This window comes from Diadema antillarum, unplaced genomic scaffold (assembly GCF_040938485.1).
Source record: "Diadema antillarum isolate AM-2024a unplaced genomic scaffold, OU_Dant_1.0 seq00000201_RagTag, whole genome shotgun sequence".
In the NCBI taxonomy this organism is placed as follows: Eukaryota; Metazoa; Echinodermata; class Echinoidea; order Diadematoida; family Diadematidae; genus Diadema; species Diadema antillarum.
The window spans coordinates 577,387-594,056 of record NW_027271261.1 but is presented as its reverse complement, the minus strand read 5'-3'; the positions used below and the strand labels follow the sequence as shown (position 1 = coordinate 594,056).

The 16,670-nt window shown below is 39.5% G+C and overlaps 1 protein-coding gene across 1 annotated transcript in view; it reads left to right on the top strand.

Moving 5' to 3' along the window:
- The first annotated feature begins 945 nt into the window (after positions 1–945).
- LOC139728803 (exportin-7-like) overlaps positions 946–16,670 on the top strand; it is a 35,435-nt gene continuing 19,710 nt past the window's right edge. Inside the window, exons 1-10 of the mRNA XM_071639739.1 lie at positions 946–970; positions 2,929–3,072; positions 5,690–5,783; positions 6,522–6,592; positions 7,304–7,399; positions 8,297–8,362; positions 9,547–9,690; positions 10,439–10,565; positions 12,584–12,657; positions 16,065–16,184. Of these exons, the coding sequence (XP_071495840.1) occupies positions 953–970; positions 2,929–3,072; positions 5,690–5,783; positions 6,522–6,592; positions 7,304–7,399; positions 8,297–8,362; positions 9,547–9,690; positions 10,439–10,565; positions 12,584–12,657; positions 16,065–16,184 (954 nt within the window). The 5' untranslated portion in view covers positions 946–952. The remainder of the gene's footprint in view (positions 971–2,928; positions 3,073–5,689; positions 5,784–6,521; positions 6,593–7,303; positions 7,400–8,296; positions 8,363–9,546; positions 9,691–10,438; positions 10,566–12,583; positions 12,658–16,064; positions 16,185–16,670) is intronic.

Genomic DNA, 16,670 nt, shown 5'->3' with positions numbered 1-16,670 from the left:
TCTCGGTATGTCGGAGGGGGACGGACCCCAACACCCTCCCTGGCTAGCGTGTTCCACCTCCCCCCCCCCCAAAAAAAATAGCCTGCATTCGGCCATGTCTGTTGAGTCTACGCCCCTCCCCACCCCCACCCCCAAGAAAAGTGGACTTGTCAAATCTTGATATATTGCGAGCAAAGAGATTTTCCCCAGTGGTGGGGAGGAGAAAAATCTCTTTGATTGCGAGCCGGAGCACCCTGGTCATGGCGAGATGAGGAACTGTTATGCTTATAGCTGCCCGGGTTGTTGATTATATCAAGCAAGCCCCCCCCCCCCCCCCCCCCCCCCCAAAAAAAAAAAAAAAAAAATATTTGTATATATATAATTATATATTGTTTTTTTTTTAACCCGTGGATCTGAGAGCAAATCATTTTGATGCATTACTTTGATCAAACAAGTCTTGAATTAGAAATGTATTTTTTTTCCCCATCAGTATAGGATGGGATTAAAATACGATTGAAATTTGATGAAAGGGGCCTTCACAATGCGGGACCATGAACTCTACGAGAACAATAAGTGTCACGTGATACTAATGCAACCAATCATAAAATTCTTGATATGTAAGAACTACGGTATATTGCACTTTTTGCAATAATATTGTGGAGCAATGTTTCTCCGAGATGAAATAGAGTCGGGAGTCGAACATGGTAATACACTTGTTATGTAGTCGATCTTGAATGATTTTGGGCAGAATAATAGAGCGTCACGTGTATTACCACAAAACAGCAAAAGTATGAGCACATCCGCCGAACAACCATGATCGCCCAAACCCGACAGGTATGGTCATCGTGCCTTACCGTGACGCGATAATCAAAGATTACGGGACAGAAGCGCAAGCGGAGCTTGTGGCGTATGGCTCGCTCAAGTAAAGAGGGCGCTCTAAATTATCAAGCGCGAAAATCCCACTGTACGGAACATGGCGAACACTGAACAGGTAGGATCGTAGATTTCCAATTGTGTCTTTACCTAAACTAACTTGTTAGATCTATCCATAAAAAGAGGTGAATGAGAGGACCAAATGTGCTTGTTCTTATCTTTCATGAGCAACGTGAGGAAGAAAATGTGAATATTGTATTCGTCAGCTCTTGCAGTAGGATGTTTTGATGACGAGAAAGATTGGCTATTATTATGCGTAAAGTCCCAATGTGTCGGTGATGTGAGTTGTGTACGGTACTGCGCGCCAGCGCGTAGCTGCTACATGCTGCACTCGGCTCTGCAGCGCTGCTCATCGCTGTGTTCCTGACTACACACACGGCCACTACCACGAGTGCGTAGTGCATAGGTGCGGCACTGCTCATAGTCCGAACGCTTCTTTTCAGCCAATAAAGTGAACAACTTTTGGATTTCGAGCCACAACTTGATATTTTTTTTTCCCTTTTAGATGGGCAGCATCTTTCAACAGATGTGTAGAAGACAGTAGGTCCCAGAATGACAGACTGATTGCGTGTGAAATACATTGTAGGCACACCCAGAACTGAATCTAACGAAATGCTCAAACAGTGTCACAGTGAGTTAGTGTCACTGTCATAGTGTTAGTGAGTTACTGAGCACTGTTTGTAATTGTAATAATGATGATACACCAATCAAAGGCGTTGGACTGTACTGGACAGGAAGAAGAAAAAGAAGGATAAGGAGAGGAAGGAAGAGGAGGAAGAAGAAGAAGAAGAAGAAGAAGAAGAAGAAGAAGAGAAAAGAAGGAGGAAAAGTGTAAACTTCTAGACATCTTTCTGAGTAATCTGAAGTGGCAGTAAAGATTCTTTTTAAATGCTGACATATTTTGCTTGCTTAAATACTGTCTTTATACTGTAAAAGTGGTTCCTTTCGTGGTGGTTTTATTTTCGCGCTTTGAGGTTGAACCGCGAATTTAACACCACACGAAAATGTTTTGAACTCATCGCTTGTTACAACGCTATCATTACCGACCGCGAATTTTAACACACGCGAGAAAGTCAGCACCGATGGAAACCGCGAAAGTTTCTGTACGCGAAAGAAACCACTTTTACAGTAGCTCAATGTAGAAAAAGTGAAATGTCAAGGAATGACAAAGCTTATGAAACCGACGTTAATCCCATTAAAAGTGTATTAAATCTGAGCTGTTTTGTTGTAAAATTATTTGAAACTGTATCCTCAATCAGAATGGAAAGCCACCTACAGCAAGCATGCAAAGTCAAGTTATTTTAATGCCAAATTTTCATTCACTCATTCTTGTGTTTGTACCAGTAGAGCTATGTTCTGCTCACCTTTTATAAAAGTAGGGATGGCCAAAAGTAAATACCACCATAAAGACATGTTTTTCTTAGAGTTTGACTGGTCATTATGCAATTAACATGAATCAATTGTCTTCCTATCCGTGGGGCAGCGTAGTTTGGCACATACTTCAAATAATTTAGTTGTGACTCCATCTCTTAGAACTCTTTGCTATGAGTTTAGACTGTATGGAGCTGCCCTTGTGATCTTTAAAAGTGCATCTCTGATCGTGTGAACTCCTGATTATTCAAAATGGCTGTCAGTGAAAGACTGTTCACACACACTGCATATAAACTTTATTTTTGGTAAGTTGTGAATTGTATGTGTCAATATCGATAACATACATTGTAGATATGATGTCTAATTAGTGAAGATTGTCTTTATTGACTAAATGATGTCAAGTATCAAAACTCAACGTGTTTGCTTTTTGTTTGCTTTGTTGTTGTGCACCATCCTGGTGCTAATGGTATAGCCCTGTCACGTTTTTACAGTGGCTGGGCTGTGTATAGTTATGAGCACGCATCAGCTGTAGAAGGTGCATGGAGTGTATAAGGCAAGGATAGAACGAGTTTGCTCCCCGGATTGTCAGCAATCAGGTCAGTTTGTGGAATATTTGAATCTCTTCTCTTTGTTGTCCCCCCTCAGGAGCTTGTTCAGCTTGAGCTGCTGTGCAAGCAGCTGTACGAGAGCCCCAATGCTGAGCAGCGAACTCAGGCTGAGAAGGCCCTGGTCAACTTCACCAACTCCCCAGACCTCAACAAGTGCCAGCTGCTCTTGGAGAGGGCCAATGTAAGTTGAATAGTCTCCTACTCCAGTCTACGAATGATGCGTTTCATGTTTTCCATACGCATACACATTGTTACCTCCGCCAAGGGAGGAGGTTATGTTTTCATGGTTTGTTGGTTTGTAAATTGGTAGTTTGTTTGTTTATCCAGGGAATAATTTTCCTGGTATGGCATCGCAATTTGCTATGCACTTTTACACCACTGCTACATGCCTCGAATTACCCGGGAGGCAAAAGGCAATTTGCCACAATGCCCTATCTACTTGCCACAATGCCTCTCTCAAAATTACCATGCTTACTGCAACTTTTCCTTGCTGCCTTTAAAAAATCTTGAGAGAGAGTGCCCCTAAAACCAAAAATTGCCTGTCCCTAAAACTGGTGAAATTTGAGGCCTGCTGCTACACAAGCTATCTTTTGTGTAGCAGTTTTCTTCCATAGAAATGTACAGGATACCATGTGAAATATTGTTCATCAGCTGAAAATGCTAATCAAATTTGAGTTGGAAAATTATTCCCTGTTATCCGTGTGCAAAATAACTAAAAAAGTTGAGCACGGATTTGGATGAAACTTGCAGGAAAGGTTGAGAATGACACAGGGAACAGATGATTATATTTTGTCAGTGATCCAGAAATTTGTATCGATTTTATGTAGGATTTTAAATATTTTGGCAGGTAGGGTCAATGAACTTGGGAGTTCAAGCTGCGCATTTTTGAGGTTTTCATACGCTCACTAAAGTGCGTGCGCTAGTTTCTGCTAGGGCAAGGCGCGCCGCGCAGCTGAAGGTTTATGACGTAACAAAGGCTTCTATATTGGGAAATCGGGTGATTTTTCAGCATGCACCTATGGGTGGAAATCACTGATCTCTATCGAAGAGCAAGATCATTGCTGGAAAGTAGCAGCTTGGTGGAATTCTGTACTCTCAGGGTGCTTTTCTAGTTGTAAAATTATTTGAAATTTAAGATAGAAGCTCATTTATTCCTGCCTAGTGCTTATCTTTGTCATTCCTCTCACTTTCTAGAGACAGTCAACTGTGAGAAATGGTGAAATTTGGCAAAATTATCTATCTGGTATACAGTGTATTCAAACACTTACACAGGGAATAATTTTCCTGTTATCACATCACAATTTGCTTTGCATTTTCTTTTACTTCTGCTACACAAACAATCTTCTGTGTAGCAGTTTTCTTCCAAAGAAGTCAACAGAAGAGTTTGAAAATTATTCCCTGTTACAATATACAAAGCTCTGATGAAGGGAGAGTAAATATTACCCTCAGGATTGGGAATAACTTAATTTCATACCTCTGATAAACAGAGGAGGCACATTGGAACTACCAATTGTCATTTTTTGTTATTGTCGCATACTACTGCTTCTTCACCATGCAAATTTAATTTCATTGACAATAGAGAAGTGGACTAATGATGTGACTTGCATGGAGTAATTTCCCTTCTTGAAACTGAATAGCAATTTTAGTCAATGGACATATTTTGAAGAAAATGGTCTAAAATTCTTTGTAACAAAATAGCTATGCAACTGAAAATTTGTTCAGCAGTCATATCCAAAATACATAGCAACTTGCTGTGCGATACCAAGAAAATTATTCCGTGAACTTGTATATATGATGTTCCCATAAACATAAAGACACATTTCTTGAAATACATTGTACCATGAAAATGTGTTGTCTTGATTTGCAGTGTTGTAGAACATTAAAAACTAGAGAGGCACTCTGAGAGCGCAGACCTCCGCCAAGCATGCAGCTCATATCCACCACTGATCTTGTTCTTCCATAGAGATATCAGGATTTCCACCCACACGTACTTAGCATAGAAAGTCGCCCGACTTCCCAATATAGGAGCCTTTGTTACGTCATAAACCCTCTGCTGCACGGCGCGCCTGGCCCTAGCAGAAACTAGAGCACGCACTTTAGTGCGCACATGCAAACCTCAAATACGCGCAGCCTGAACTCCCAAGTTCATTCACCCTACCTGCCAAAATATAAAAAATCCTTCATAAATTCCCCCAAAATTCTCGGATCACTACCAAAAGTTAATCGTTTGTTACTTGTGTCATTCTCAATCTTTCCTGCAAGTTTCATCCCAATCCGTTAACTACTTTTTGAGTTATTTTGCACACAGACAAACAAAATAACTAACTAACTAACGAACAAACACACAAACCAACGGTAATGAAGACATAACCTCCTCCCTTGGCGGAGGTAATGAATGTATCACAAAGAACTGGAAAGAGGATGACAAAATAAACATTATTTCAGAAGGATATTTGACATCCAGTGTATACAGGGTGTCTTCAAGGCTTTAGTACGTAACTGTGTGTTCAACTGAAATGTACAGTGTATACTGGCGTCTAATGTGTCTGACTTCATAATTTTTTGGTAAACAAAACTACATCAATTTTTTTTTCCTAATTACAAATTTATAGGGGCAATGTTGACATTACATTATTGAATAGTTATTACATGGCAAATCAAAGTAGTGATATTTTTCTTTCTTGAATTGTATATTTGTAAAATACATTTAAATCATGTGAGTATCATGCATCGTGCCAAACCTTCTGAATGTTTTATAGAAATTGACATTAATATTTTACGCTCTCATGCTTTCCAAGTCTGCATATGCCCAGCTGTTGGCGTCATCATCGCTCATCAAGCTTGTCTCCCGAACCACAACTGTCCTTCCCCTGGAGCAAAGAATAGACATCAGTAAGTAATCAATCGTGGCAACTGATTTTGTACACCCTTTTCACTCTTTCCTCTCACAGGTGACATTATTTCTTTCTCAAATGAATTTGTGACTGTGTTTCAGAGACCTTTTATTTATTTTTCCCCCTTTTTTTTTTTTTTTGGGGGGGGGGGATGATTTTGCAATCAGAAATACTAATAGACCCTCAATGTGTTTATTGCTTAGTAACGATGTCGAGTTCTGCAAGTGGGATTTAAGAATGATTTGTTGATTATATTCATTTGTTTCATAGAAATCCTGGGCAGCATATACATACATATTTGTTCATGAGTGTAATCTCTGTGCATTGCATCATGGTAGCAATGACACTATGATTGTTTAGTAACAGTAATGTAATCCTATTTGTGCATTTATTGATTAATGGTACATGAAATATAATGTTTTTGAGCTGTCCATCCATCCATTCACCCATCCTTAAATATATTGAAAGAAGAAGCATTTTTATGAAATTTCTTTAAAAAAATCAGAAAAAAAAATCGTTCCAATCACATACATGTACTTTACAGAAGTAAGCTTTGATGGAGCATTTCACGTGTATGGGAGTTCTTTTTCTGTTGATAATGATGATATATATTTCAATACGATCATCACAGCACAATAGAGAACTTAAGATTTAAGGCAACTCTTCAACCCATATTTGCCATTTTATGGCATTGTACCAGGTTAGATTAAGTCTCCTTCTTTTCTTCATAAAACAGAGAACTATGTGCTCAACTACCTTGCTAATCGCCCGAAACTGCAGAGTTTTGTGACCCAGGCACTCATCCAGGTATGTCTTTCATGAAAAATGATGCCTACCATGTGAAATATATCAATTCTGTCAATGTCATAAGCAACAAAATTTAAAAGATGAGGTAAAGCAAGGTGTATGCCTGTGACAAAATGATTGTGAAATTATGAATTCAATCATGTTTTTCATAAGCGTATTAATTTTTTGTCCATTTTACGCAGTGTGATTCACTGACTACCTGGCTAACCAAATCAAGTTGAGAGTTAGCCTTAGTGTAGAAGTCATTCATTAAGAACATAGTGTTGATCTTCTTTGACAGACTGATTTTCCCAGATGGAAACAAGTAGTACCAAATGTAAGATGACTGAAGATAATTGGCCAAGTAGAGTAATCAGTTAAAATCAGCTTGAAATACTAGGTACAGATTTCATTTTAGGTGTTGTTTAAGGAAACATTTTTCTGCAAGATTATAGAATAGCTTATTTGCTCATCTGTGCCCATAGCTATCGTTACATGACAGCTATTTTTTTGTGTAATACTCAGATTTTATTAAATGTTGCGCAACACTTACAGAATGATTGGGTAGTACTCTTAATGTTGATACCTTCAAGACAGTTAGCTTATGAAACTTCTTTTATCTATATCAACTTCTTAAATTTTTTTTGAAAGCATAGAATAATTACATTTTTTTAAATTTCTCTGTGTGTACTAGACCTTGAGACAAATTTCCCCTTTTAAATCTTCCTGTAGTTGCTCGTACGGATCACCAAGCTGGGATGGTTTGACAGCAGAAAAGATGACTACGTCTTCAGAGATGTCATGTCTGACGTTTCGAAATTCCTCCAGGTAAGACCAATATTTCATGTGAGTTAAAGGCATCCTGCAAAAATAGTGCAAATTACCTTCCGTGGGTGTAGTTATTTGTTATGTTTGCTGCTTTTTGTTTGTGAATATTATGAAATGCAATCTCGAGTTATTAGAGCTTGAGGAAGTGAAGGGTTAGGTGTTACTTGTCTTGGGACGGGATGGGATGGGCAAACCTGACAGGCCGTTGATGCCATGTCAGATTTGTAAACTCTCAAAAATTTGCCACTACAGTCATGGTGCTGCTGAGAAACCCAGTAGGCCGTAATAAAAGAGACTGAACATAAAAAAACTTGACAGCACGTAATAGGCTGTAACAAAACTGTGGAACCTTTCCAATCTTGTTTGTGAATGTTAAACTTGCTTTTTCACATCTTTCCCATTCTATGACCTATTTGCGTCTATTTGATCATGTACACCAATAGTTTGATCAAGTTACAGACTTGGTGTTCTGTGTCAGTGGTGCAAAAATGATGTACTGTAAAAGTGGATATTTTCGCTTGAGTAATTTTTCGCACTTAGCCGAATAAGACCAATATCGCATGTTTTTCATTCCGTGGAATCAGGACATTGACCTGTTGAGGATGGACTGATTGTGCTATGACACGCATTTCTCATAGACACCTACCCAAGTATACTTGGGACTCATCTTCAACGAGTTAATTATTGGAACATATGGCATGCCAAAATATTTGCATGCTTTTGTTTTCGCGCTAGCTTCTGGTTGTGCGAAATGCGCGAAAATTTCCACTTTTACAGTAAACATGAGGCTGTCAGAAAAGTAACTCATGCACCATAGTTTTGATTGTAATTGCAGTACGTGATTAATATTTGATTTGCTATACATGATGTATGCATATTTATTGTGAATTTAAACAGGGGTCGATGGATCACTTTGTTATCGGAGTTCAACTCATGTCACAACTTGTCAGTGAAATCAACCAGGTTAGTAGAAAGATGATAAGTGTGTACTTGCCGAGCTTTTGCTTTTTTATTTTCTTTATTCATATTGCCTATATCTGTATTCTTGAAATATTGAGCCTGTTACTATGACACGGTTGAATTCAGCATTGTGTGCTAGATCGTAGATGTGCCATATGAATTGATAAACGAGGGAAAACATTGAACAGAGGAGTTTTCCATTAAATATTTACACTATGCAGTATTCTCTGTCTCATTGCACAGGGTCTGTGAAAGCATGTCTATCCGCATGTTTCTCCATCCTTAATAGTTCATATGTGGTTATATCCATGGTGAATAGCCATTGGGCTCATCCTCTGCGACCTAACACAGTCCTGTACAGTTTCAGCAGCATGGGATTAAAGGGGAAGTCTAGACGATTTTCATAATTTCACATGATGTAGTACATAAATCGACAGCTCTATATATAGATTTGTGAAATTTATTGTGGTCCTTATTAAGCAGATAAACAAATACTCTGAAGAACCCAAAACAAATTACACTGGACAAGGATGATGACATTGGAGGCTCACATATTTCAGAAATGTAGCAATGTAATAATTGTATTACAATACTGTTTGCTTAACAAGTTCACCTGTGTAGAATTTATGCAAGCTTTCTTCTTTTGTTCTGCTTCCTTGAGCCCCAACTTAAAGGCAAGGGGTCTGATAGCAGGGTTAAAAGGATAAGATTATGCTGTTTATGTTATGATTTTGATAGCATTTACAAAAAGTCAGTAAAACTGGGAGAAGGGATTGCTGCTTGCAGGATGCTTTACTGATATCAGAGCTGCCAAGTCTTCCAGATTCTGCAGGAGGCTTAGTGAAAATAGAATTATCTCATCGTGTCCTTACAAAAGACTATTTTAAAAGCTCACAGATTTGGAAAATATTTGCCCATTGAGATGCATGTAAAACACAAGTTTTGTCCCTGATTGCTTGTTGGAATGTTTTTCATTTTAAGGGAGGAATTTGGGAACTCCATTAACATGAGATGCTGTTTACAAACTTCACAGAGATTACTGACCACTAATCAAGTGTAGAAAAGCAGTTTGCTTAGCACAGATGAATAAGAGGAAAAGTTGAGTGTGACCAACAGTGTTGTCATCGGGATAACAAATAGTTCTTGCCAAAAAGTATTCATGTTGGTGGGTTTTTTTCTCCCTCCAGCCTGACAACATCCGACCTTTGACGAAGCACCGAAAGATTGCCTCATCGTTCCGAGACACCATGCTCTTTGAGATCTTCAACATGGCGTGCAACCTCCTCAAGCAGGCCTCCAAAGGGGGACTGGATATGCAGGACGATGGCAAGGTCTGTATTTACTGGCACCACTCTTGATTAACGTCCCTGCAGCATCTGTCCTGGCAAACTATTTTTCATTGCCAGTCACTCATTTTTGCCGATCATTTCTGTGCAGGTAGCAGGGCTGTTTCAACATTTTTCACTACATAACTCAACAAATTCCCAGGATGCGTGGTTGAAATAAAAAAACACAAGCCAAACATGTAACAAGTTTTATATCACCATAACATTTGAGTTGGATACTGACAATATTTTGGATCTGGATTCCAGAATGGATGAATGATAAACTTCAGTATTATTGTTCTTAAACGACAGATATAGAAATATTGCCTAAATTACATTACATGTACAGCCTTGGCAGAGGTCCTTGCTCTCTGACGACCCCTTACTAATTTCATTTCATGCAATCATTTCACTTTGCATATACACATTATAACCAACAAATATCTTTCTCATGAAATGCAGTCCCAATACACATGGTAAATGCAACAGGGATCATGCTGAGATGGTAATATGATTTAAAAGATTATATTTCGTCAGTCCTGATTCTGTGTTGAATGTTTCCTGTGTCAGTTTCAATTTTTCATATTGCACGAAGCAATGTACATTCACAGTTGCAATGTCATGTTGCAAAATCTCAGAATTGACAAAGAAATGGGAATGGAGTGTTGGTATTTCCCCTGTTGTACCTATGCTTACTGACTGCAGAAAACACAAAAGCCAGCAACAGTTATGTATTTCTTCATACTCTTTGCAGCAACAAGTGATCAACCAACTCCTCCAACTGGCTAAAAATTGCCTGATCTTTGACTTCATCGGGACGCTAACAGACGAGTCATCAGACGACCTGGGCACAGTGCAAATTCCAACAGGCTGGCGTTCAGGTGAATAGTGCCATTAGAACCGCAAACATGGCAAGCAAATGAATGGTCCTGATAGTAAAAGAAATGTCCATGGCAGTACTGATATTAAGCAAATAATCAACGTTGGTGAAGGTGATGGGACAAACTATCACTTCCGAGGCGATCTGGATGTAGCTATCTTTCCGAAGCGCAGCTGAGGAAAGATAGCGTACACATTCAGATCGCCGAGGAAGTGATAGTTTGTCTCATTGCCTGAAACTAAAAGTTGATTATTTGCTTTAATATTCCACATCTAGGGTCCTAGAAATTCCCATTTTATTCCACATCTGAAACCGTTTTAGCTGTCATTAGGTTTCCATAGGGCTTAGGCTACGTGTGCGCGTAGATGACAAAACAATGAATTTGTTGCACGCACCGCGTGGCACCGAAGTGAAAGTGCGTTGCACTGTGTACTATCAAGTGACCTAGGTCACATGATAGTCCACAGTGCAACGTACTTTTATTTCGCGCATACTCATCTCGCGTTAGGACTGTGTGGACTGTGTGGAGATCAGCGAAACAAAAGGGACTATCAACTTAGAGTGTAACAAACTTTTCTTCTCAGGTGATGTGATGGGCAAAACTACGCTTTTTCACGTGATCAGCTCTTGACCAATCCTATTGCAACATTCTTAGTGTGTGGAATATAATAGCAAATAACATTTTAACTCGATGTTTCATCAGAGAAACATGAAATGATGTCTGCCTGATAAGGCAAAAATTATTGAAGACCCCGTAGCGTGGGGATACCATGGTGTTGGAAGGCTGGCACAGCTCTGATATACTGTAAAACATGATATATTCGCGGCATGAATTTTTCGCGAATTGCAGCCGACAGCCTTTTTCGTGGCATGAAATTTTCGCGAAGTGCCACTCACGTTCAATGCATATAGTGTAAACAAGGACTTTCGCGTGCGTTTTAATTTCACGAATCTTGGCGCTCGCGAAATTAAAGTGCACGCGAAAATTCCTCGTTTTACAGTACTGTAAAAGTGGAAATTTTCGCGGTGTTGAAACTTTCGCGCATTTCGCGCAACCAGAAACTAGCGCGAAAATAAAAGCACGCAAATATTTTTGCTTGCCATATGCTCCTGTGCGTGATGTCTTGATTCCGCAGAATTAAAAACACGCGAAACTCTTCTTACCCGGCGAAGCGCGAAAAATTAGTCACGCGAAAATATCCACTTTTACAGTATTCGAAAATCCCCGTAACAAATTGTGTATAGCTTTATCACTGATCTCTGTGTAAGTATGCACACAGCTGAAAAATCTCGGCTGGAGTCGACCGTTATCAACGAGTGTACGCTTCTATGCTTATATTGGCCGACTGGTGCTATTTGTGGTTTTCAAATGAACCCGTTGGGCAGCAATTGAATCAGGCCACCCATCAATCCCCACACTCACCGGCATAAAGTTTGTTAATATTTTTGTACAAATGCATATTTTGTAGGCCTAGATCGAGTTTCAACATAATTAACACCGTTGACAGTTTCAAGGGTTATCATTCTGTTCGAAATTGTTCTACTCTCAGAATCTTTCTTTTCTTTTTAGATAGGATCGATGGTACATTTTTAATTTCCGTTGTGCATCTGCGCTCGCAAGACCTTCATAATTGTATGATACTCTGCTAAATTTTATGATTCATGGATGTTGGTTCAAATTGTTTGGCCCAGAATTAAATTTGCTGGTACATACTCCCTGAACCACGTCTGTATGCAAGTCACCAAAGCATGTATGTGTTTTCTCAAAACTGAAATTTGACACCACAGTTATGAAGGATGTGAATTTTAGTGTGGTAGTAACATTGGAGTGAAGTGAAATGTATATCCACAAATGCATATTTTGAGATTACTCTTATTCATGGCATACTGTTACAGGTATATCACTGTGAGCATATCGCTTTCTGTCTTTAAGTGACCTCTGAAATTTGACAGCCCTGAAAGAATGACTGAAACATGCTGATTGCATTTATGATACCTGTTTCTTTTTACTCTTCACAGCTTTCCTCGACTTCAGTACAGTACATCTCTTCTTTGATCTCTACAAAGCACTGCCATCTTCGTTGTCTCCCACAGTAAGTTGACGTCCATGATTAAGTAGAACGCACAGGCATGGCGTTTACCCCAAGAGAAATACGGGGGAACTTGTGTCATTTGTATTGTGTCCTCTTGCACAACTTGAAGACATCATGAATGGTTTTGAGACAGCAGAGAAAAGCAAACACTTGCAGCTGATTGACATATTGCCATTTATCAGCATAAATAAGTACCTATTATGCAGTGTTATAGTGGTAGCCATGGCAAAAAAACAAAACAAAACAAAACATGGGCGTGCATACTCAGTTTGGAATCCAGTCAGTGATCTCCTTATTACTGGACAGGTGTCGTATCTACTAGACTAATGAGATTTCTCCCGACAGCCAGTGCTGGTTCTAATCCTCATAGCAGCAAATACCGTGTATCAATTCAAATTAATGAATTCTTGTATCAAGTTGTTTTTGTTGCAAGTGATTGACAAATTTCCCCTTTTTGATGCAAATAAGAATATGTAATGCCAATCACTTTTTGTCATGGCTGCTGCTAAAACAGTGAATAGTCAGTTCTTATTTAGGTCATTGAAGGGTAATTTGTCGATAAGTTGCAATGAAAAAGAGCAACACGTGTTTGTTTTTGTTTGTCAATTACAATTTTCAGTCAGAACTGTGTAAAGAGAGGGCAGTAATGGTGGGATTGGGGAGATGGATAAGCATGATAACAGATTTGAAGTGAATCACAGCATACAATGTAGAGAGACTACGTTTGCTTTCTGATGAGCGCTTGTTGATTAAGGCTTTGGAATTCTGGGATTCTGACACTTACCACATATTCGTGCACCATACCGGGGACACTGAGCTGCCATTCAACAGAGTTGTCCTTTCTGGGCCCCGTTTTATCAAAAGATAAAGTTCATTTTAAGTCCAGAAAATCAATGATTAACTTCCAAATCAACTATAAGTCCGTTTTATCAAGAGACCTAAAGTTAAAATCAACTTTATCTTCCTCCCGAATCGACTATAAGTTTTCACAACTGCTCCAAATCCATGATAACTTTATAGTTGATTAAAAAAAAAATCAACTATAAGTAGAGACAGTTTAGGTAGACTCAATTGTAAGACATTTTGCAGAAGAAAGATGACAGTCACACTTTCCTAGTCTAGCTGGGGATTTGTCACAAATGTTTGTATGTTAACTGCTCACTTTCTCTAACATTTAGTTACGTTTGTTTCATCTAGTTATGGTCTTTTCCTTGCATGAAATTCACGATCGGCATGCATTGCTTGCGCGACTGCTGCACGCAAACACCTAGAATCTACAGCAGTCTCAATCCCATCCTGCACGCCCGGCGCCTCGGCCTGCCGGCCCGTCAAGCCATCGCCAGCAAGGGCAAGTAACCGAGCGCTGGAACTGCGTCTGTGTACAATGCATATTTTGCCAAAGATTATGCGAGGAAAACAGTGATTTCTGACGTGTGTTGGCCTACTATGTAGAGCTAGTTTGTCAATAAATACTATACAAATATCGACTGCTGCAGAGGGAGATGGTAAAACTATTTGCACCGAGGTGATGTCTCAACAGTGCTATGTCCCGAGACGAAGTCGAGGGACATGGCACTGTTGAGACATCACCGAGGTCAAATAGTTTTACCATGGCCCGAAAGAAAGCAGTCGATATTTGTTTTATATCCCTCTCGAGCATTTTACTAGAGTAATGACGGTTCCCTTTTGGAAAAGTGTGCAGGTTTTGTAAACGATAAAACTAACGTTAGGCCGTAGCAGTGCAGCAGCAGTGCGTGCAGCGCGTAGCGAACGACGCCGCTGCGCTGTTGTTGATTCCTATACACAGAGCTACACTACAGCGTGCAAAACTCCGAAAGATCGAGGAGGTCCAGGACTACGTTAGAAGTAGGCCTAAAGCGGCTTCGTTACCCAGATCATCTTCAAAATCGGTTTTAGTTTATTCCTAATTCGTACCTGATATGGTGTCCTCCTGCGATCATTCTTCCGTTACTTGAAGCAGTCACTTTGTCAATTGAGCTGAATACATTGATCACACGTCCACTAACGTTACACACCCACGCCATCGCACCACAGATTTCTGAATGCTGTCGCACAGCACACCGCGCGCTCCGCGCTCTAGCTCTCTTAGCGCTAGCTAGCTAGCTACAAGCCACAGACCTGTCACTCAAAAGTATCGCTACTATGCGCACTGCGTACATTCTTAAGTGAGAAATGTAGATATCGATCACACGATCACGATTGGGTGCAAATCGTGGATTCCCAAAAGTACTATATCCCGCTGGTTAGTAACCAATTGCACCGCATCCAGCTGCTCGTAGCTAGCTAGTAAAACTACACCATGTTCGTGCTCTGTACAATCTTATGGCAAGAAGCTTTACATGAGGGATATAATAATTGATAGTTTAGTTGACCTATACAAAAAGTAAAGTGTTTAATTCTATAGTACAAGGAGTACAACATTAAGATCTATCATCTATCTATTAACCAGTTACAGTTAGGCCTAACGTTACAGCGGATCGTTTGTACTTACCATACACTGTTAGACTACTAGGTCTAGAATTTCGACATGTAGACTGGCGATCTATTCTTTACAAAGCCGATCTCTGCCGTAGATGTTAAAAAAAAAACCCTAGTCACCACACTCTCACAAGTTTCCATAATCTTAACACACAAGACTTGAAACAATGCATACACGACCTTCACATTCAGTCCCACTGCAGAAATCCTCTGTGTCAGATTATCCACGTCATACATCAATGAATACTAGATAATGTAGTATTATCAAAGACCCTATGTAATGCAGATTTTTGTTGAGCTCAAGGTGTGCTAGATCTATCGACCTACTTTCGTCAATACGAGGCAAAACAGCGTATTTTGCGGTTCTGTTGCAAAGATACAGTGTACTTAATTGCAGCGGCTGTAGCACTACTGCGGCGCACTAGCCGACTACGCTTCCGGCAAACAATCATGTACATTCGTTTTGTTTTTGTTTTCTTTTGTGTGTTTTTTTTTTTTTGCTTTATGTATTGTATTGTTTTTAAGCAGACAGTACCGGAAACCAGCCTCGTCCTGTGTTTTTTATTTTGACTAAATCAATGATAAGTCATGGTGATCAGCTATGACTATAATCGACAATTAAGTCTCTTCGTAAAACGGAAACTTATAGTCGATTGAAAGTTATAGCGGATTTTAAGTCGATCAAAGTTATCATTGATTTCACATTCGACTTTAACTTTATCTTGATAAAACGGGGCCCTGGTTTAACTATGCAGGGTTGGAGGAATGTGAAATAAGCGCACAATACAGTTTTTGTGACATAGTATATTTTGAGTTTTTGAGTGACCGCAACGAGATGATACTGTCTTTTTTGTGTGTGAGTTTTATGAATCTTTTTGGTGTTTCCAACATCATTGTTTCGTTTACAGGCACTCTCATGTCTTGTCCAGATAGCGTCTGTGAGGAGATCGCTTTTCAACAATTCAGAGAGGGCAAAGTTCTTGTCACAGCTAGTTAGTGGGGTCAGAGGGATCTTGGAGAACCCACAGGTGAGATATAGTGTTTGTGTGTCTGTCTGTGTGTATATGTGTGTGATCTGTTACATTTGAAATTTGTCGGTGGATTTTGGGACTAATAGAACCAGGCCCATTCTATATGTTTGGAGCTCCAGTGGCACAAATCAAACTTCAATGATTAAAAAGTGAGTTATTTTTTCTTCAAAGCAGATGGGTCATAAATCATTAGTTTTTTCAAGGTAAGCTATAATTGTTTGAATCTAGAACTCTCCAGGGCAGTCTCCCATACGTAAAATCCATGCACCACATAACATTACATCCACTGGCTCTCTCGGATGAGAAGAGGAAGATCATTGTAGCACACCCATCATTTGGCATGCTGTGGCATCTTCAGAAGTGGTTGCATGGCATTGATCATAATCCAATTCTTGGGGCATGTTTTGCTTTGCTCAATCCTGTGAGATCATGATGGTACAGCACATTTATTATGTGATTTGCTGATCTCAGACAAGTGATGAA